Source organism: Callospermophilus lateralis, chromosome 6, assembly GCF_048772815.1.
Source record: "Callospermophilus lateralis isolate mCalLat2 chromosome 6, mCalLat2.hap1, whole genome shotgun sequence".
NCBI lineage: Eukaryota > Metazoa > Chordata > Mammalia > Rodentia > Sciuridae > Callospermophilus > Callospermophilus lateralis.
In genome coordinates this window covers 111,175,885-111,195,843 of record NC_135310.1, presented here as the reverse complement: position 1 = coordinate 111,195,843, position 19,959 = coordinate 111,175,885, and the positions used below count along the sequence as shown (strand labels likewise).

Sequence of the window (19,959 nt, the reverse complement as noted above, 5' to 3'; positions counted from 1 at the left end):
CTTCCTGCAGATCAGTGACTGGCAAGGCGTCTGGGGGTCAGAGGATAGAGCGGAAGAGAAGACCTTCCATCTTCGTAAACCACTTGGAAAAATGGGTAGACAATAGCAAGATTCAGTGACCCCCTCCTCTTCACCCCCAGGAGGTCCTCTGTCTGTTCCTCCATAGGTTTCCAGATTAACTGCCCACATCCATGTAGTGAGAGCTTCCCTGAACATTGGAGGTGACAGGAGAGGTGACAGGACTTCAGGACAAAGTACAACTATAGCGCTTTGAGCTGATCACTCCTTCCTTTGTCTGGAGCTACTGCTGGCTCCTGGCTGCCTTTCCACCCCCACTCTGTCCCTCCTTCCCCTTCCCCATCTCCACAAACACCTTCCCCTTCCTTCTAGGTGCCTTCTGAACTGCCTCCGGAGTCACAGGCCTGGCCACCTGGTCTTCAGGTGGGGCTGCCTTTGCCCCTCCACTGGGAGCCCCCATGATCTCTGTCTGAGCTGCTCTGGAATCCACTCTCCCCCAATTTGCAGGGTGACCTTGAGCCCCTTGTTCCATTTCTGGGCCTGTGGGAGATTCTCTGGGAAGATAGTCTACCCTGATGCCCCTTGTTCTGCTGTAACCTGGGGAGGGAGAATGAGTGGAATGAAGCTTGTTCAGTTCTAGAAGAGTCACTGCTTGAGGAGACAGTCTCATGAGTCTTAAGATTACTTTGTCTCTCTCCTCCCTTTTTAAAGACCCAAGTGACTTGAACTTTTAATTCGATGACAATATGGACATTGGCTGGGTCCATGTTATGTGTATCCCTGTGAAAGCTAGTGACACCACACTGGGACATGGGATCCAGAGTTGGGTCCTCCTCTGACTCACCATCAGGTTGTCTCCAAAAAGCAGGGTGGAGGTGGGAGGCCCCTCCCCTCCCTAGTACAGGTTGCTCAAACCCCCTCAGGCCAGATTGCAACCCTAGCTCTATCTAAAGGGAATTGTGCATAGTCATTGCCCTGGGCCCACAGGGTGATCCTGGAATAGGAATAGGAGGTTTTAACACTCCTTGCAGTATATCCCCAGGGCATGGCAGGCTCAGGTTGTGGGGGGCTGGGTGCAAAGTGATGGTTAATGGCTAACTTTCCTTAGAACTCCTCCAGCCTCCTTCCAACTTCAGGGTCTTTTTTTTTTTTTTGGTAGCGGGGATTGAACTCAGGAGCACTTAACCTCTGAGCCACATCCTCAGCCCTTTTAATTATTTTATTTAGAGTGAGGGTCTTGCTAGGGCTGGCTTTGAACTCAGGATCCTCCTGCCTCGGCTTCCTGTGCCTCTGGGATTATAGGCATGAGCCACTGCACTTGGTATAACTTCAGGGTCTTTTGCTGAGACCTCCTTTTAATGCTCACTGCTTCTCTATGGACTGAAGAAGGTTGAGATGAGAGCGATGCAGGAGAGGGGGCCATAGTGAGCCCTCAGTATCTGGAGCCTCTGCCCTGCCCAGGGTAGGGGTGTGGAAGGGTACTCTGCCAAAGTGTTCACATTTGTGATCCTTGGGAGCAAGGGGCAGACAGGGAGGATGTTTAGTGGCTTCTCTTACATATTTCACTCAGCAGCTTGGAGCATGGACCAAGGTGAGGAGGCCTGTGCTTGGAAGGGGCCCTGAGCCAGCAAATAAACATTTACAAACTGTAAAAAGACCTTGTCCTTGCTGCTGGAGAGCCGGCCAGGAGGTAGAGACAGGACCAGAGCATGAATGATAGAAAAGGCAAGATGGAGTGAGTGGAAGCCAATTCCTCTCCTCTAGGGCCCTCAGGACACCACTCCAGCAGAATTAGGGTACCCAAGGGATGACCTATCACCCCCATCAAATCACAGCACTTTGTGCAGAGGGAGTAGGCTGGCAAAGTAATATTGGATGTTTTGGGCAAACTGGGGGAAATTGCTGCATTTCCCTTCTCAGCCCAGGCCCTCACAGAGGCTACCTCAGCCCCAGGCCAGAACCAGATCTGGGTGGGTAATGAAACTGGTTGGTCCCTTTCTTCCCACAGGTATCAGAGCCCCCTCTTTGCTCCCTTGGGGGAGCCTGGGAACAGCTGGGCCAAAGCCCAACCAGGAATTTTTCCAGGCTGGTTCCTATATCCAAGGGTGGGGTAGGGGGCCTTGGGGAGCACTTAGGGAAGATGTGGGGAGTTGGGGGAGAAGGGGCCTTTGAGGATAGAAAGGGGACAGAGGAGGAAGAGAGGGGAGACTCTGCAAGCCTGGATTAATAGCCAAGGGATCTGGAGGGAATGGGGGGCTAAGTAGACTCCCCAACACTATTCAGAAGATGAGCTGTGAGCCTGGGCTGGGGTTTGGCCCCCAGCCTGGTGGGAGCTCTGGGCAACTGGCCTAGGACGTTTCTGAGTACTGGGGGGTAGGTTTGAATCATCACTCAAACCCTGGCCTTCATCCGCCCCCATCAGCCCCCTGGCCTCAGTTCCTTGGCAATATCTGTGGGGGGTGTGTGTGCAGGAGGAACAAGGGCCTCTGTCTGCCCAGCTGCCTCTCCCTTTGGGCTCTGCCAGACGCCACAGTGCATACGTGGGCTCCAACAGGTCCTCTTCCCTCTAGGCCACGGACTAACCCCAGAACCACAAAGATTGTCCTTTTCAAAGTTACACGTTTTGTGCCAAATTCTCCCCAGGGCAACTTCCCTGGACACTTCTCTAAGGACCCCATTCACCCCAGGGCTCTAGATCCCTCTCATGTCCTCAGGTCAGATAGGGACTCCAGATAAATACATTGTTCCCCCCTGCACACAGTACTGGGTTTTTTGCCCACGAGGGCATTCCAGTCCCAAACACGCAACAGTTTGGGAGGTCAGAAAGGAGGTGGGGGAGGGGGATGTCCAGGAGTAAATTCCTTCTATCCTTCTTCCAAGACCCATTCCCTTGAGCTAGAGCTGGGGTGTGCAGACGTCAGTCACTAGGGGGCGCTCGGCCACCACAGGGAACTCGTGAACTTAGGCGAGCCTAGTCTGCGTGAGGATGCGTCTGTCAATGAGTGAGGTGGGGGGCGTGCAGAGAAAGAGAGAGGGCGAAAATGTGCGTGTGTGTGTGTGTGTGTGTGTGTGTGTGTAAGGGAAGAAAGCCAGGAGTCACTTCAGGATTCCAATCGACCGGTGCCCATCTCCCCACCCGTCCCTGTCCAGCTTCCCACCCTCCCCCTCTAATAGTTCCAGCAAAGGATTGCTCTCAGGGCCTGTCCGCACATAACCTCACTTTCCTGGTTTTCTCCCCCCTCAACACCCCGCAGGCGTGTATGTGTGTCTAGGCAGAGTTGTGTGTGGAGGGCACATGGATAATTTTCAGGCTGTGAACTCTAGTGGGGGTCGAGCTTTCCCTTCACGGTGGTAGGCTAGGGGCCCAGACTTCACTAGACGTCCCAGGGGAAGGCGGTGCCTAGCCTGAGGGACAGAGGCTCGGCCTTGCCCCGCCCCGGGGCGGGTTTGGAGGCGGGTCTTTGGTGGGGCGGGGCCAAGCCCTTTTTTTTCCAGTCGGCTGGTAGAGGAAAGAGCGCAGAGGCTTGGGGCAGCCGGGCTGCGAGGAGGCCGCGGCGCTGAGGGCGAGCCGAGCTGGCGGCAGCGGAGCTCTGTCGCGAGACGCAGCAGCGAGGCGGACTGTCCAGAGCACTCACCGGCCAGGGGTCTCTGCGCTGGAATTTGATATTCATTTATCCAAGGTTCACCACCCTCTTTTTTTCTTAAACATTTTTTAAACTATTGTTTCCCATTTTAATTTATTTTTGCTTCCCGTTCTCCACTTAAATCGGAACGACGGTTTGGGGGAGATTGGTTCTTTACTCCCCCAAATCACTTCGGATTTTGGAAACCAGAAGAGAGAGGAAAGAGGTAGCGAGAGCTCCAGAGTGAAGTCGAGGAAGAGAGACGGGGTCAGAGAGCGCGCGAGCAAGCGAGCAGCTAGAGGGACAGGGGCAAAGTGAGTGACCTGCTTTTTGGGGTGACCGCCAGAGCGCAGCGTGAGCCCTCCCCCTCGGGATCCCGCATCAGACCAGTAGCGCTGACCGACAGACAGACACCGCCTCCAGCCCCAGCGCCCACCTCCTCCCAGGCAGGCGGCCGACAGTGGACGCGGCGGCGAGCCGCGGGCAGGACCCGGAGCCCGCTCCCGGAGGCGGGGTGGAGGGGTTCGGGGTTCGCGGCATTGCACTGAAACTTTTCGACCAACTTCTGGGCTGTTCTCGCTCCGGAGGAGCCGTGGTCCGCGCCGGGGGAGTCGAGCCGAGCGGAGCCGGGAGAAGTGCTAGCTCCGGCCCGGAGAAGCCGCGGCCAAAGGAGGGGGAGGAGGAAGAAGAGAAGGAAGAGGAGAGGGGGCCGCGGTGGCCACTCGGCTCTCGGAAGCAGGGCTCATGGACGGGTGAGGCGGCAGTGTGCGCAGACAGTGTTCCAGCCGCGCGCGCGTCCCAGGCCCTGGCGCGGGCCTTGGCTCCAGGAGGAAAAGGAGCCCGCCAAGGCGCAGAGGAGAGCGGGCCGCCCCGCAGCCCGAGCCGGAGAGGGAGCGTGAGCAGAGCCGGCCCCGGCCGGGCCTCCGAAACCATGAACTTTCTGCTCTCTTGGGTGCATTGGAGCCTTGCCTTGCTGCTCTACCTCCACCATGCCAAGGTAAGCGACTGTGCCTGCCGGCTGCCGCGGGCTGTTGCGAGCGCCTCTCCCGGCTGGGGACGTGCGTGCGAGCGCGCGCGTGGGGGCTTCGTGACCCACGCAGGTCCTTGGGCACCAGGCGCACGGCGTCCCCCTCTGTCGTCGTACGTGTAGGGGGAGGGGGCGCGTGCTAGGTGGGAGGGCGCCAGGATAGTCTCACCGCCCACGCGGGCCCTGCCCACCCACCAGAGTCACCGCACGTACGATCTGGGCCGAACAGCGGAGGGCGGGAGCCAGAGGAGGAGGCCGAGGGGGCTGGGCTTGCGCTGCGGCTGGCGGCTGAAGTTTGCTCCCGGCCGCGGGTTCCCGACGAACTGGAAGTCCGGGCAGCGGGGGCGGGAGCCAGAGCACAGCGGGTAGGGGGGTGCTCGAACCTTGGACCGCGGGAGGGCAGAGAGCATGGAGGGGGCAGGGCGCAGGCGAGACAGGGGGCTTGCTGTCACTGCCACTCCGTCTCTACGGCCCTCGCTTCGAGTTTGGGAAAAGTTTTGGGATGGATTGTTGCGGGGACCCCCCAGCCTGCTGGGCCACCTGCGCGGCGCCACTCCCGCCCGTCCCTGCTCGCGTCCCGCTGGGTGCCCGCCCTCCCCCGCCCGACCGGGCGCGCGCGGCGCGGAGCCGATTACATCAGCCCGGGCCTGGCCGGCCTCGTGTTCCCGGAGCCACGGCTGCTGGAGCCGGGAGCCCCGGGCAGCGAGCGAGCCCCTCCCCCCGCCGGCCCTCCGCGGGAAGGTGACCTCTCGAGGTAGCCCCAGTCCGGGAACTCAGAGAACCATCCATACCCTTTTCTATAATCCCTGGCCCCTACACTAGTCCTGTGCTTGGGGAAATTTCTGACGCCCCTTCCCCCTTTCCTCCTGTCCTCCCTAGTGTGGAGAGAAACCCGCACCACCCATTTATTTTTCACTTCTCTTTACTGAGGACCCATCTGACCCTTTCTGACCCCAGAGTCCAGGGAAAGAAGGGTAACTGTCAGAAGTCGGGGTGCTAGAGCCCACCCAGGTGCTTTGTGGAAACTGTGTCCAAAGTCCTGACTTGGTGACTGGCTGCTTCCCTCCCTTCCCCAACAGTCCTAAGTGAGCTGTGCATTAGCTTTTATGGGGTGGGCTCAGGGAGGGTCTGAAGACTATCATCATCCCACTCTACTTTTTGGAAAAATGGTTTGAAATTTGCTGTGACATGGGCAGCGTGGGACTAGCCCTTCTGGCACCTTGGGCAAAAGCTCCTGCCAGCCTTGCATACCCACTTTGTCCTGGCGAATCTGGGCTTTGGAGCAGGTGGTTTTTTGGAACTCCAAACTTGCCCACCCAATTTGCTTCTCAAAACCACTTAAGGGGTCCTTTTCAGCTCCTCCCTTCCGCCACTCAGTCAGAGAGTGTCCCCTTGGAGAGGAGGCAAAAGGAAGGAAATGGGCAGGGGTCCCTGTCATCACCCAGAGTTCCTCAAACCCTGGCACAAAGGCCTTGGCTCCAGGCCTCCAAGTGGGGAGGAGGGGGAGGAGTGACTGCCTGGCCACACAGTGACCTTCAGAGGCCCCCAGAGAAGGGCACCTGGCCCCTCCCTGCCTAGAACCTCCCTCTTGTGCCCCCTGGCCTTGGAGGGGGTTTAAAGTTTCTGTTCCTTTTCATTATTAGGGTTCAGGAGGAATCAAGAGCTTAGGGAGAATGTCAGAGGTTTTAAGGGGGCTGTGGTTCAGAATCTAGGGGGTCCTTGAAGGGGTTGCAGTGGGAGGCTATCCAGCTGGGAGCCTGGAAACTGTTATTTGCCTTTGAGAGGGGCTTCCTCTGACCTTGGCCCTGAAGGAAAGTGTGGGGAACCTGGGTTAGGGTACATTGGGGATGTGTGTGTATGTGTGTGTGTGAGAGAGAGAGGGAGGGAGGAAGTTAGTTATTCCTTCCCAGAGGGGTCTGGAGTTTCAAGCTGGCTTGAGTGCAGCTCTGCTGCAGGGGACCTGCTCTACAGGAGGAGCAGGCAGGTGGGTGAGGAGTTGTCAGGCACTGGAGACCTTAGGAAGGACTAGAAGCCTCCCCTGCCAGCTGCTGTCAGGTCTACTGTCTGGCTTGTTGACCTTCACAGCTTCTTGAGTGGGGGATGCAAGGAGGTCTTAGGCTGGGATAGAGCCAGGCACCCCCTGGGAGTGCTAAGGAAGAAAAGGCGTCCCTGGATGCATTTGAGGAAGGCACCCAGGCCAGAGGGCCTGGAGAGTAGGTGGGAGTGGGAAACTAGTGGGGCTTTGGAAGTACATGCAGCTCTGGAGAGACTGATGCAGGAAAGGAAATGGGTCTCTTTCTGCCCTGCAAGACTTCCTCTCAGGCTTCTACTCTAAGCAACCTGTGGGTATGCTGAATCTTCCTGAGGACTAGAAGAGTTTGGCTGGGGGAGGGTGGTTGGTGCCCTTCGGTCCTCTGCACCCCCCTCCCTCTCCAGCACCAGCTCACCCTGGTATTTGTCATGTCAGCAGGAGAAGGTCACCATGTTGTTTTTCTCGCCCCCAGTCCTTCCTTCCTGCCCCAGTCCAAATTTGTCCTCCTATTTGACCTTAATACTTACCCATGGCTTTGGACCAGGGAATCAGGGGGGCAGCTAGAGTGAGGTGAGGGCCCTGTGGGGAAAGGACAGAGGCCTGAACAGCACAGGATTTTGGTGTTTTCTTCCTGCATTGTGAGCTTCCCAGCCCCCAACATCTGGTTTGTCTTTAACTTACATGGGTTTAGAATTGGAGCAGTCCGGGGTGGTGGGCATGATCTGGATCTGTAGGGACCCCAGCTATTCCTGTTCCACCCAGAAGCTTTGGAGAAGATAGAGGCTGTGGACTGGGAGGAAAGCGAGGGAGGGGGAGGGGCCCCATGGCTGGGCCTTTGCTCCCCTGCCCCTCCCTATGCCCATGCCAATGCCTTGCTGTTTTGTGTTGTTCTCAGTGGTCCCAGGCTGCACCGATGGCAGAAGGAGAGCAGAAACCCCATGAAGGTGAGTCCCTCTGGCTTTTGGATGGGGTCCCCAGGAGGCAGGGGAGGTCCAAATCCTCCTTTTCAGACCTGGGGGGGGGAGGGGTGCGGGAATATGAGAAGCAAGACAGAGGTGGGTACCATGAGGTTAGCCCTTGGGTTTCTTAAGGTCCCTTCTCTGTTCAGGTCTGTGCTGGAAGTCAGACTTGTTGCTTTTGTCTTCAGCTCCTTCTAGTAAAATTTTATTTGCAGAAGGAGCTGTAAGCACGGACCAGGAAGGTAGAGCCCGTTTGGGGATTCCTGATATCAAGGGAGGTGTCCCTTGTGCCCCCCTTTCCTGGGGAGGATGGATGTTCCATGTCACTTCCTACCCAGCCATGGGCCCATGTGTCGGGGCCGTGGCCCTTCCTGTGTGAGCTGGAGGTTCCAGGGGCCCAGGCTAATAGACACCCTGCTACCCCCCTGCCGTTGGCATTCCTTCAGGGGTGGAGAAAGCCCTGCTGGTCTGTATGGGTGCTGTGAACTTCCCTGCCAGGCCAGCAGAGGGCTGGCTGAAACTCCCAGGCGCCCCGCCCCCCTGCCCAACCCTGAGTCTGCCTGCCTTTTGTTCCACTGTGGTTTGGAGTACGGGGAGCCTCCCATTTCTCTGGGGACGCCCTGGCTCTCCCCACCACTGAGTGTGGCCTCTGCTCCAGCCTGATGCCACTCCCCATGCTCCCCTCCTCTGAGGAGGGAAGGCCCTGGGGTCTTCTTCCTGGGCGAGTTTCTGTGACTCAAATCCAGTGTGGCTGCAGTGGCCGCCAGGAGTGGTGATGCCCAGCCGGTTCTGCCTCCTCCTTCCCCACCCCAGGAGCCCTTTCCTTTGGCCCAGGGACTGGCTTTCTGCCACTCCCTGTCCTGTGCCACCGACAGGCCCCCACTCCCAGTGCATCACCCACCCCCTTTAGCTTCCCAGTGGTCTCTGTGGTCTGGGAGAGGCAAGACAAATGGTCTTTGTTTGTTAGAGAAAAGGTTGTCTGCCATAAATAAGGAAAACCACGAAAGACTGGTGTTGGAGAGCATGTGCATACACCCCGGACAAAAGAGGACAGCCTTCCCTGCAGCAGGGACTGGGCTGCAGGGGTGCTGGAGCTGCCCTCTCACCTCCTGTGCATGGGCCTTGGGGATTATAAAGAGAAGCTGTTCAAAGGCATGCCCAGCCTGGGTCTGTACCTTAGCCATCAGCACCACTCCCCAGGCCGGACCTGTCTGCTGTCTCCTCCTGGGTGGGGCTCCAGGCCTGGGCCACCTCTGTCCCATGCATGATGAAGGATTAGTTAACAAATTCTAGATTAGTCATCTTCTTCAGTATAGACTTGGCTTAAAAAAATGACTTTTTCAGACCCCTGGTTTCATTTACTCTCTTTTGACCATGCTTTCCCTTAATCCTTTGGGGACAGAGAAGAATTCTGTCTGGATATGAGTAGAGATCCCAGGGAAGGTAGGAGGCTGTCTTGGTCCCCCTCCCCCACTGTTCTTTCACTTTTGATATCCCTGGCCTTCTCCCCACCTTCTCCTCAATACTCCAAGTTCTCCCCAACCAACTTACAGTGTACATACCCCTGGGTCTCATTTTCCTTTACCCTTCTGGAAAAAAAAATAAATAATAAGCCTTAGAGGTATGTGTGTGTGCTGGGGGGCTGCTCTAGTCCCTGGGTGGGGGGGCAGTAGTGTATGGGGTGTGCACTTAAGAAGCCTTGGTGAAGTTCCAAACTTTGTTCCACTCAGAATGAGAAAAGAGTAGTTGTTCTCAGTGCTGGAAATGGGAAGTCAACTCTCCACATTTCAGCCTCTGTTTAGGTGTCTTTAGAGATCGGGCCAACCCACTTAAACAGTTGAGCAGAGTTGGAGGCCCAGAGAGGGGAGGGACAGGCCCAAGGTCACCTCAAGTCATGGCCAAAGCCTAAGCCTCCTTGCTGGCTGGTCTTCTTCTTCCTTCCCGTGTAGGGGAGCTCATTTCGCGGGCAGGCTTGCTATGTGGTGGCAGTGGAACTGTGATGGGGAGTGGCAGGCTGGGCCACAGTTTGAAGTAGTCATGCCGGGAGTCCTGCATTTATTTATTCTCAAGGGCCCCGCCCCTATGGCCCAGAATTACCCCTTCATGCTCCAGTGCACCCCAGGCTCTGTGGTCAGCCTGGGAAACTGTCTTTATCCTGGTCTCCCTCCAGATCAGCATCTAGAAATGCTCCGTGGCTGTGGCAGCACCGCTTTTTCCATGATGCAAGCAGTTTGCCCTCTTGGGCGGGGTCAGTAGTGGCTGGCAGGGCCCGCATGGTGTGCCGGCCCACTGCCACCTGCTGGTACTTCCTCAGTCCATTTCTTGGGGGGACCAGCAGCTGGCTAGGTGCTTTCAGAAGCTTCTCTTTTGCATGGCATAGGCTTGGGAAGGCTCTGGGGCCCATTCTAACTGTCCTGTTAATTAGCGGTGTGGCCTTGTGGCAGGTTACATAGCCTCTCTGAGCCTCCAGCTCCCCATTTGTAAGATGAGGCCCCCGTAGTAGTAATATCATAGGGGAGCACTGTTTAGATAGCTATGGATGATGCCTGTGCTCAGTGCCCAAGAAGGAGTCAGAAATGGTTAGGGTTCGTCTGTTATGGCCCCATCTGTCGGGAGGATATAGGAAAATGGAGAGCAGCTTGGCGAAGCTGGCTGTTCTTCCTCTCAGGTGAAGCTTAGCACACCCCCAAAAGGTGTACTCACACTCACACTGTCCTCTGGCATTAACATTGGCTCAGGAATTTGCTTGACTGTCACGGTGAGGCAGGGATTTAGATGTGGCAGGCCATCTGCCCTGGAACTCGAAAGCTCGTGTGATCAGTAGAATGAAAACAAACTTCACTAGCGATGGTGGGCAGCTTAGGGAAGGGCTTCAACTCAGGAGAAGGGATCTAAGTTAGATTTTGCAAGGACTTTCCTGATAGTGAATACCTCTCATGGAAGCCCCAAGGAGAGGCTTACAGAGCTGGGTGAGTCACCTGCTGGGCTCACGTGTCACTCCATCCCATGCAGTGGTGAAGTTCCTAGATGTCTACCAGCGCAGCTACTGCCGTCCAATAGAGACCCTGGTGGACATCTTCCAGGAGTATCCAGATGAGATCGAATTCATTTTCAAGCCATCCTGTGTGCCCCTGATGCGGTGTGGGGGCTGCTGTAACGATGAGGGCCTGGAGTGTGTGCCCACCCAGGAGTTCAACATCACTATGCAGGTGAGCCTCTGTGGGGGTGGGGGAGGGGAGGAGGCGGGGCGGGGTTGGGGCTTACTTTTTGCAACAGGTGGTTTGGGCCTTTTCCTTGGAAGCTTGTAGTAGGAGGAACTAGACTTGCCTTGTCCGGCTTCTGCCCCTGAATTGGGGTTGGGGTGGGGAGGTGTGGTGTGGTGGGGTCTTATCTACCTCGGTTCCCAGCCCAAATCCCCAAACTCCCACCACCTCCTCTGCCTTTGCTCCCGAGGCTCAGGAGGGGGCTGCTGCCTTTGATAAGAGCCCTTCTCTTTATCCCTTGGAGAGAGCCTGGGGGCCCTCCTTCCTTGGGGGCCTTGTTGGGGAGCTGGGTGAACCTGGTCTGTGAAGAGTTAAAAGCTGGTCTTTGTGTACCTCTTGGTACCTTTGGGTTGTGAGTGGGAGGGAACTCAGACACTGGGGGTAGGTGGCTCTCAGGGAGCTGCTAGGGGTGCATCAGGGTGAGGCCTAGAAGGGATGAAAGGAGGAGAGGGGATGGGAACCTATAAGAACCCAGGACCCGAATTCCCAGCCTAGCCAACCCTTGCAGCCACGTCTGCCCTCAAGAGGAAGAGAGGCTCCTTGAGGCCAGCAGGGTTGGGAGAGTTGGGGTGGCCGGAGGCTCTTTTCTACTAGAGCCTTTGGTCCCCCTGCCTCCACCACCCATCCCTGCTCTGTAGAGCCCCTGGGTGCTGAGTGGCAGGAGCCCTGGGGTGCCCCTCTGGGTATGGCTGGCTGGGTCACTAACCTCTGTGATCTGCTTCCTTCCCCTCTAGATCATGCGGATCAAACCTCACCAAGGCCAACACATAGGAGAGATGAGCTTCCTACAGCACAGCAAGTGTGAATGCAGGTGAGGACCAAGGTGCCCATTCATTCATTAATTTATTCAGCAAACAGCCATGGTCCCCACCGGAGTGAAGCACATTGTACTTGTTAACCCATGTCCACCTTCCAGCTGTGTGGCCTTGGATATTTCACTTCAGCGTGCCTCAGTTTCCACATCTGTAAAATGAGCACCATAATTGAATGTACCTCCTAGGGTTGTTGCAAGGATTAAAGGAGTTATTACATATGAAGGGATTAAAACACAGTTGCTGTATCGTAAATGTTAAGTTATTACTACTATAATCTGTACTGTTATCCGCACCATTGTAACTCTTCTGTTTTTGTTTTTTCTTTTTCTCTTTCTCTTCCCATTGCAGACCAAAGAAAGATAAAGCAAGGCAAGAAAAGTAAGTGGTTTTGACTTTAGCACTTCTCCCGCTCTTTGGCCGGTTGTCTTGGTTTGGGGCTTCTGGCTTCCTCAGTTGGGGGCTCTGATGGCCTCCCCTGGTCAGGGAGTTGGTTTCTTGGGGGTCTTGTGGTGGAAGCAGGGACATGGAGCCAGTTCCAGGCTTGTGGCTCCAGGGTTAGTGAGAAAACCCGGCCTGGAACTTGATGTTTCTTTTGAAAAAAAAAACAACAACAAAAAAAACCCAGTGCCGTCAGGTGTCCAGGTCTCTCCTGGGTAGTCCTTGCTGATTTGGTGTCTCAGGCCAGTGTGGATGCTGGCTTCCTGGCTTGCCTGGGATCCATAGTAGGGGAGAGAGTGGGTGACAGGCCAGCTTTTGTGTGTCAGAGGCAGCAGTTTCTTTTGGTGGCTATTGTGGCAGTGCAGTTGGATTTGGGGCCACTGGGGGGTTTCATAGTACATGCCTTCCTGCAGGAATGGGGCTGGCAGCAGACACAAGCCCTCTTGGCTGGGCAGGAAAAGTGCCATGTTAGCCATTTCCTGAGGCTTCTGGATGCCCAGTATGGAGGGTTGGGTTAGGATGGGGTTGGGGGCAAAGTCTGGGAGCAGTGAGCTTTTGGAGGAAGGCAGTGGGCATTGATTGGAATGAGCATGCAGGGAGGAGAGACTGAGAGAGAGCACCCATGCCCTGTCCCCCCACCTTCCTGTCTGCCCTGCCACTCTGGGACAGACAGGAATTCTCCTAAGCCTTGACCCCTTGCCTCTTCCCTAAGTCCCCAGCTGCACTAGAATGATTTGGAGAATGATTTGGGAGAATAGGCTCAGGGAGAGGGAGTGAGAGCACGGAGCGAGCGTGCAGACTGTTCTTCCATCCTTCTAGTGCTTTCTCCCAAGGGGAACAGACTCGCTCTCTCCTCCATCCCTTCTGCCCCTCCCTTCTCCCCCTGTGATAGACATGCTGAGTGTTTCCTCTGGGGTTAGCAGGAGTGGAGAGTGCTGGCTCCCTTGAGGGGGGCAAGCTGTAGCCTGTCCCCGTTGCCCGTTCCCCAAACGCCTGCTTTGCCCACAGGGAGAGCCGGGGCTCGCCTGGGCTCGGAAGAGTCTGGCGAGATGGTGCAGCTGGGGAGAGAACTCCCTGCCAAGCACTGCTAGGCCCCTCCCCCAGCCTCCCTTCCCTGCCTGCTGACCCTGCCACCTCCTGCCCCCTCTTCAGACACCCAGCCCCACTCCCAGCCCAGGTTACTGAGCGGGCTATTGCCTTTCATGAGCTGCTCTGAATTTTGTGCTAGCTCCTAAGGTAATGTCCCCGCCCGCCACCTGCTAGGATTCCCAGAAGCACAGCACCTGGAGAGACCCCCTTGCTATTGCATATGGGGAGGAAGGCAGGTGGTGCTGGACACCGCCTTCCCCTCACTCTGCATCAGGTCAGGAATCTGACCTTCTCTCAAACTCTGGCCTGGCTCTTATACCTTGCCTGACCTTCAGGATCAGACTTGTATAGGGCAGCTGAGAGCCTGCCCTCAGGGCCGGGTGCCCTGCCTGGGACCAGGAGCCCTATGATCCTGTAGATGTCTGGATCCTGTGCCCTCCAGTCTCTGCTCCCTACTCTATGCCTTGCCAGGGGCTGAGATTGCCACCCCAGGGTGGGCAGAGTGAGGAGGAGGAGCCATGGGGGAAGCGGCCCTAAATAGGAGTGCCGCTTACACACCTTCCTGAGGTCGCCTGCTCCCTAGAGCGGGCCTGTTTGGCTTTGTCTCGCTCCTTCCCACCCGTGATCCCCTCGCTGCTTCCTTTGCTCTCCCCTCCCCCCTCGCTCTTTCTCTGGTCTGTCTCTGTTTTTTTATTTTCCAGAAAATCAGTTCCAGGAAAGGGAAAGGGGCAAAAACGAAAGCGCAAGAAATCCCGGTATAAGCCCTGGAGCGTGTACGTTGGTGCCCGCTGCTAACTCCCTGGAGTCCCCTGGCCCCCAATCAAACCCCTGCCTGCAGTAACCCCTAACCCTGCTTTCGTCCCTCGGCCCCTCCCTGGCTCTTGCCCCTCCCTCCCAGACCCAGTGTCTCTCTCTCACTCTCATTCCACTAATTGGCACCAACGGGTAGACTTTGTGGTGGTGTTGCTGGTCCAGGGATGGGGTGGGGGGTTGGCCAAGTGGGCCTGGAGGATTCACGGAGGGGCCTCTGGCTTGGCTGGGCACCGACTTTCTCTCACCCATGGGGCACTGGTGGTGGACCCATGTTGGCACAGGGGCTGGGCACTGGGGCCTGCTCACCCAACTGGTTTCCACTGCTCTAGGCTTCTGAACATGTCTGCAAGCTGAGGGTGGTGGGGAGGGCAGAGACGATGTGAGGAGGGGGTGCGATGGCAGAAAGTGGCTTGTTGGGGGCTGAAGGAGGAGCTCAGGAGGGTCAGGCACCATATGGTGGCCCCTTCTGGTCTGGGAGAAGTACCTTGGCTTCTCAGGGACTTGGGGCCTCAATTCTAACCCAACCCATGGTACCCACATGTGGAAGTCTCCCTGTAGGGCCACTTCCTCTGGGTTGGAGGCTGTGGTGGGCCCTGTAGCTGATGGTGGCCTAGCCCCTGGACAGTGCCTCTGAACTTGACTTCCTGTCATGCCCTATATTCAAGCCACCTTTGGAAGGGCCTGGGTCTGAACCCTTGCCCACTGTCCTCAGCAGGTGAAGGGTCAAGTGTGTTTTGCGGGGGGCAGCTGCAGCTGGGGCCCTGTGGCCCAATACGTGTCCACATCTTCCAGGGACACAGCCCCGCCCCATATGGCAGCCCTCTCCCTGCACTTTCTGCCGGCCTGTGCCCTCCTCTTTCTGCAGGCGGGCGTCCTAGCCAGTGCTGCCTCTTTCCGCCGCTCTCTTTGTCTTTGCTGCAGTGCTCAGATCCTTCCAGGACGTGGAAGGACGCGGGGCCGGCGAGCCGGGAGGGGTGCTGCTGCAGACGTGACAGGGGGTGTTGCATGGGTTTTTTTCTCTCTCTCTGCTGATGCTCTAGCTTAGATGTCTTTCCTTTTGCCTTTTTGCAGTCCCTGTGGGCCTTGCTCAGAGAGGAGAAAACATTTGTTTGTACAAGATCCGCAGACGTGTAAATGTTCCTGCAAAAACACAGACTCGCGTTGCAAGGCGAGGCAGCTTGAGTTAAACGAACGTACTTGCAGGTTGGTTCCCAGAGGGTGAGCGAGCGAGTCAGAGAGGGACATCACATCACAGACATGGGGAAAGAGAGAGAGAGAGAGAGAGAGAGAGAGACAGAGCGAGCGCGTGAGCTTGAGAGGGGCCAGATGCTGGCTGGGCTTCTAGCTGCCTGTCTGGTGACTGCTGCCTCCTCTGCTGTCAAGGACCCGTGGGGCCAAGGATGCGGGGCCTGCCTGGCGGGGCCTGCTTGGAGGTTGCCCTGGCTGCCTGAGCGGGTAGGCTGGTGTGGCTTGACGTGGTGGTGTGGACGCAAGCTGTGTGTTGTGTCCTGTGGTCCTGCTGCTTATGGTGGCCGTCGGTGCTGTGTTGAGGTTGTGCTAATGCCGAGACACGGAGAGCCCTTCCAGGTGTGGAACGATGGCGACCAAGTGTAGGCATTATGGTGGGACCTTGCTGGTCCAGTCATCATGGCTAGCTCCTCTCCCCCACTGTGTCTCCATGGGGCCAGGATTGATTCTCCCGCTCAGACCAGGGTCCCTGGAGGGATCTGTTGTGGTTTAGGATGGGTCAGTTTTTACACAGTGCAGGAGATTTAGGATCCAAGGATGCCTTAATCCTGCACCACTCACGAGGACCCTAAACAGCCTACACATTTCTAAATGCTCCTGGGAAGGGTGGAGGGAGGGGCCGTGCTCACTCTCCTCACATGAGTCTGAACTCCTGAAGCATGGGGTATCCCCAGGTGTCTGGGGCCCTGTGGCCCAATATGTGTCCACATGTTCCTGGGACACATGTGGGGACCAAGTCCATGGTGGGGACTAAGGAAGCATCAAGTGCATGAGTGAACGTGACCTGGCCAAGTTCAGCAGTGGCGAAGTCAGGAGCACAGGGCTGTGATGGACGGCTGGCAGTCTGATGTCTGGGCTGGAGTTCTTTATGCCCAAGTGGTCTCGGATTAGGGGGCTCTTTGGGGGGGTGACCCAGCTGGTCCAGAGGCTCCTTGGGGTGTACGCTGCTCCTTCTCCAGTCTGCTTCTGTGACTGGTGGGTACTCAGGCAGTGCTGGGGACCAGGCCTTCGTGGCTGGAGTTCCATGTGTCTTGGTGCTGTGTGAAAGCAGGAAGAGTATATTAGTGCTGGATGGGGGCTCTGGATGAGGGGGTTCGGTTCTTCAGGAGGCCTTGAGGAAGATAAGGAACTTGGCATTTGGGGGTTTTCCTGGTGATTCCTCCGCAGAGGAACTGTCTAGGAGGGAGATATGTGAGGTGACCTTACCCCATGCCCAAGCTGGCTGTGTCTGGGAAGTTCGGTTCCCAAGGTTGGAGGCTTAGGACTTGACCTAAGCCATACTGGGGCTTTTTCAGGGCAGTGTGTGTTCTGTCTTCTTCACCCAGGGAGGAGAGTAAAAGACAAGGCAGGGCAGGGACACGACGAGAAAGTTCTTGGTGGTCCCCTCTGTTTCAGTGAGAAAAGCAAAGCCACTGAGCTGTCTCTGTCCAGCCTGTTGGAAAGGACAAGCAGCCTGCACCTAGGCCTGCAGCTCCAGAGAGAAGAGGCCTGCAGCCAAGGCCGGGACAGGGCATGGGGTCGGAGGGGTTTCCCTGGCTTCCTGGGGCCCCATGCCCTTCCACTCCCCTCCCTTGGGGACTTCCTGTCCCCAGAGCAGGCTCCCTTTCTCTGGCCACTTTGGTTCCCTGGCTCAAGGTATTCTTGTGCCCCAAACTAGCCCTAAGAGACTGAACTGAAAAATCTCCTGCACAAACCTCCTCCTGGCTAACTTTGCCCAGCTTGGTCACCCATCGGCTATAGAAGTGCCAAGTAGAGCCTGGTGTTCACCTGTAATCCCAGTGACATGGGAGGCTGAGGCAGAAAGAGGATTACAAGTTTGAGGCCAGCCTCAGCAATTTAGGAAGACCCTGTCTCAAAAGATTTAAGAGGGCTGGGAATGTAGTTTAGTGGTAAAGTGCCCTGGGTTCAATCCGCAGTGCCAAAAAAAAAAAAAAGGAAAGAAAGAAAGAAATATCAAGCGGGGCTGTCTGTTGGTACTTGCTCATTTGTTGTTTTGTGCGGTGTTTCCATGTCTTTGTCTTGAGCATGGCTGCTGCTTGGACTAGGGCTTCTCGAGGGTGGGGCTGGGTGTCTCCCTCCCATGGAGGCTTCCTGTCCCAGGACTGCAGGTTCCCTGTCATCAGCTCCTACGACAACACAGGGACCCAAGGGCTCCCAGGAACGGGGAAGCTGCTTGCCTCATCCCAGGCCACCCCTCCTGGCCCTAACCTAGTCTTTGTCTTGCTCTTTCCCTTAGATGCGACAAGCCAAGGCGGTGAGCCAGGCTGGAGGAAGGAACCTGCCTCAGAGTTTCGGGAACCAGACCTCTCACCAACAAAGACTGATAGAGAATGACTGAGACTAACCACGCCGCCACCACACCGTCGCCATCAACAGAAGTCCTTAATCCAGAAACCTGAAATGAAGGAAGAGGGGATTCTGCGCAGAGCACTTTGGGTCCGGAGGGTGAGACTCCGGCAGAAGCATTCCCGGGCGGGTGACCAAGCACGGTCCCACTTGGAATTGGATTTGTCATTTTATTTTTCTTGCTGCTAAATCACCGAGCCCGGAAGATTAGAGAGTTTTATTTCTGGGATTCCTGTAGACACACCCACCCACATACATACATTTATATATATATATATATATATATATTATATATATATGAAAATAAATATATATATTTTATATATATAAAATATATATATTCTGTTTTTAAATTAACTTTGCTAATGTTATTGGTGTCTTCACTGGATGTATTTGACTGCTGTGGACTTCAGTTGGGAGGAGAATGTCCCTACCCAGATGCCGACAGGGAAGAGGATGGGACAAGAGACTCTGGCATGTTTTTTTTTTGTTTTTTTTTTGGGGGGGGGTCCCTCTTAGGGAAGCCAGGGTCCTCTCCTTTGCCCAGGATCTTGCAAGGCCAGGGTGTGGGGGCAAATTTGGCTCATTTCTGGGGACACCGACAAACCCAGCCCTGGCCCCAAGCCTCTACCTTGAGTCAAACCAACAGAAAACCTAAAGACAGGTACAGGGACAAGGACACTGGTTCTGACCAGGAGTTTGGGGAGCCTCAGGACTGGGTGTGCTTTGTGGCTCCCCATCAATGCTGCAAGGGCATTCTGTCCCCCGGGGGGCACTGCCTGAAGATGCAGGAGCCCGGGCAGTCTTCACCTACTCTCACCTGCTTCTGAGTCACCCAGGAGGCCACCAAGAGGTGTCCTCAAGCGAGAGGTGTCCTCAAGAAGAGAAGAGACATTGGTGGAAGAAGCGGCCGGTGATCGCTCCTCCTCCTGGGATTCCCCTTATCCTCTCCTCACCCCACATCCCGGGGTGCAGCCGAGGACCTCAGGTCCTCAGTCCATTGAAACCACTAGTTCTGTCCCCAGGAGACCTGGCTGTGTGTGTGTGTGTGTGTGTGTGTGTGTGTGTGTGTGTGTCTGTGTGAGTGGTTAATCTTTCCCCGTCCCCTGACCTGTTTCTTCCTGAGGCTAAGAGAGACCAGGCAGGATCCACATGCCCACCACTGAGGCAGAGAAAGAGAAAGTCTTTTATATACGGTACTTATTTAATATCCCTTTTTAATTAGAAATTAAAACAGTTAATTTAATTAAAAGAGTAGGGTTTTTTTTTCAGTATTCTTGGATAATATTTAATTTCAACTATTTATGAGATGTATCTCTTGCTCTTTCTCTCGCTCTTTTTGTATTGGTTTTTGTGTGTAAAATCCATGTTTCCAATCTCTCTCCCTGATCGGTGACAGTCACTAGCTTGTCCTGAACAGATATTTAATTTTGCTAACACAGTCCTGCCCTCCCCTGTGCCCTAGTTCCCTACCACACATTCCTTTGAAATAAGGTTTCAATATACATTTACATACTATATATATATTTGGCAACTTGTGTTTGTGTGTGTATATATATATATATATATATATATATATATGTTTATGTATATATGTGATTCTGATAAAATAGACATTGCTATTCTGTTTTTTATATGTAAAAACAAAACAAGAAAAAATAGAGAATTCTACATACTAAATCTCTCTCCTTTTTTAATTTTAATATTTGTTATCATTTATTTATTGGTGCTACTGTTTATCCGTAATAATTGTGGGGGAAAAAGATATTAACATCACGTCTTTGTCTCTAGTGCAGTTTTTCGAGATATTCCGTAGTACATATTTATTTTTAAACAACAACAAAGAAATACAGATATATCTTAAAAAAAAAAAAGCATTTTGTATTAAAGAATTTAATTCTGATCTCAAAGCTCCTCTTGGTCTCTCCTTCTCCATTGAATCCTTGTTCAGACTTCCTCCCACCCTCCTCCCTTGGGGAACAAGGCGACGTCTGTCTTAAGGAAAGGGGTCACTGGGATGTACCATATGGGGAAACCCATGTCCTGTGCTGGGGGCCAGAGTTTTGCTTTCTGGCTGGGCTGGCCCTGGAGGTCCCTGTCCACCTGCTGTCTTGTGGGGAGCTCTGGGAATGGGTGGAGGGGGCTCAGCTCCCTTGCAATGAAAAGAGCTCCTCCAGACCCCCGGCCCTGGTCAAGAAAGGAACTGGTTGTCTCCACCCGGCTGCACTGGAGACAGGAATGGGCCGTGTTTGGCTGTGGGGTCTTGTTGTCTATAGCCTGCTGGGAGC

The 19,959-nt window shown here is 55.2% G+C and overlaps 1 protein-coding gene across 6 annotated transcripts; it reads left to right on the top strand.

Annotated features, from left to right (window-relative positions):
• Positions 1–4,482: 4,482 nt before the first annotated feature.
• Vegfa (vascular endothelial growth factor A) lies at positions 4,483–19,581 on the top strand. 6 transcript variants are annotated; one of them, XM_076858648.1, is made up of 8 exons: positions 4,483–4,638; positions 7,596–7,644; positions 10,672–10,868; positions 11,657–11,733; positions 12,086–12,115; positions 13,966–14,019; positions 15,149–15,280; positions 17,562–19,581. In XM_076858648.1, the coding sequence occupies exons 1-8, from the start codon at positions 4,573–4,575 to the stop codon at positions 17,581–17,583; spliced, it is 627 nt and encodes a 208-aa protein (XP_076714763.1). In that variant the 5' UTR covers positions 4,483–4,572; the 3' UTR covers positions 17,584–19,581. The 6 variants fall into 6 exon arrangements, with proteins under 6 accessions (XP_076714763.1, XP_076714761.1, XP_076714766.1 ...); XM_076858646.1 differs by having other exon boundaries at positions 13,966–14,037; XM_076858650.1 differs by lacking the exon at positions 4,483–4,638 and adding an exon at positions 5,398–5,422 and having other exon boundaries at positions 13,966–14,037.
• Positions 19,582–19,959: the final 378 nt, after the last annotated feature.

Bases quoted from the DNA above. Each gene is read 5' to 3' on its own strand.
- Vegfa (XM_076858646.1), top strand. From the start codon at position 4,573: ATGAACTTTCTGCTCTCTTGGGTGCATTGGAGCCTTGCCTTGCTGCTC. The intron at 10,869-11,656 runs GTGAGCCTCTGT...CTTCCCCTCTAG, and splicing joins AGTTCAACATCACTATGCAG to ATCATGCGGATCAAACCTCA. The intron at 11,734-12,085 runs GTGAGGACCAAG...TTCCCATTGCAG, and splicing joins CACAGCAAGTGTGAATGCAG to ACCAAAGAAAGATAAAGCAA.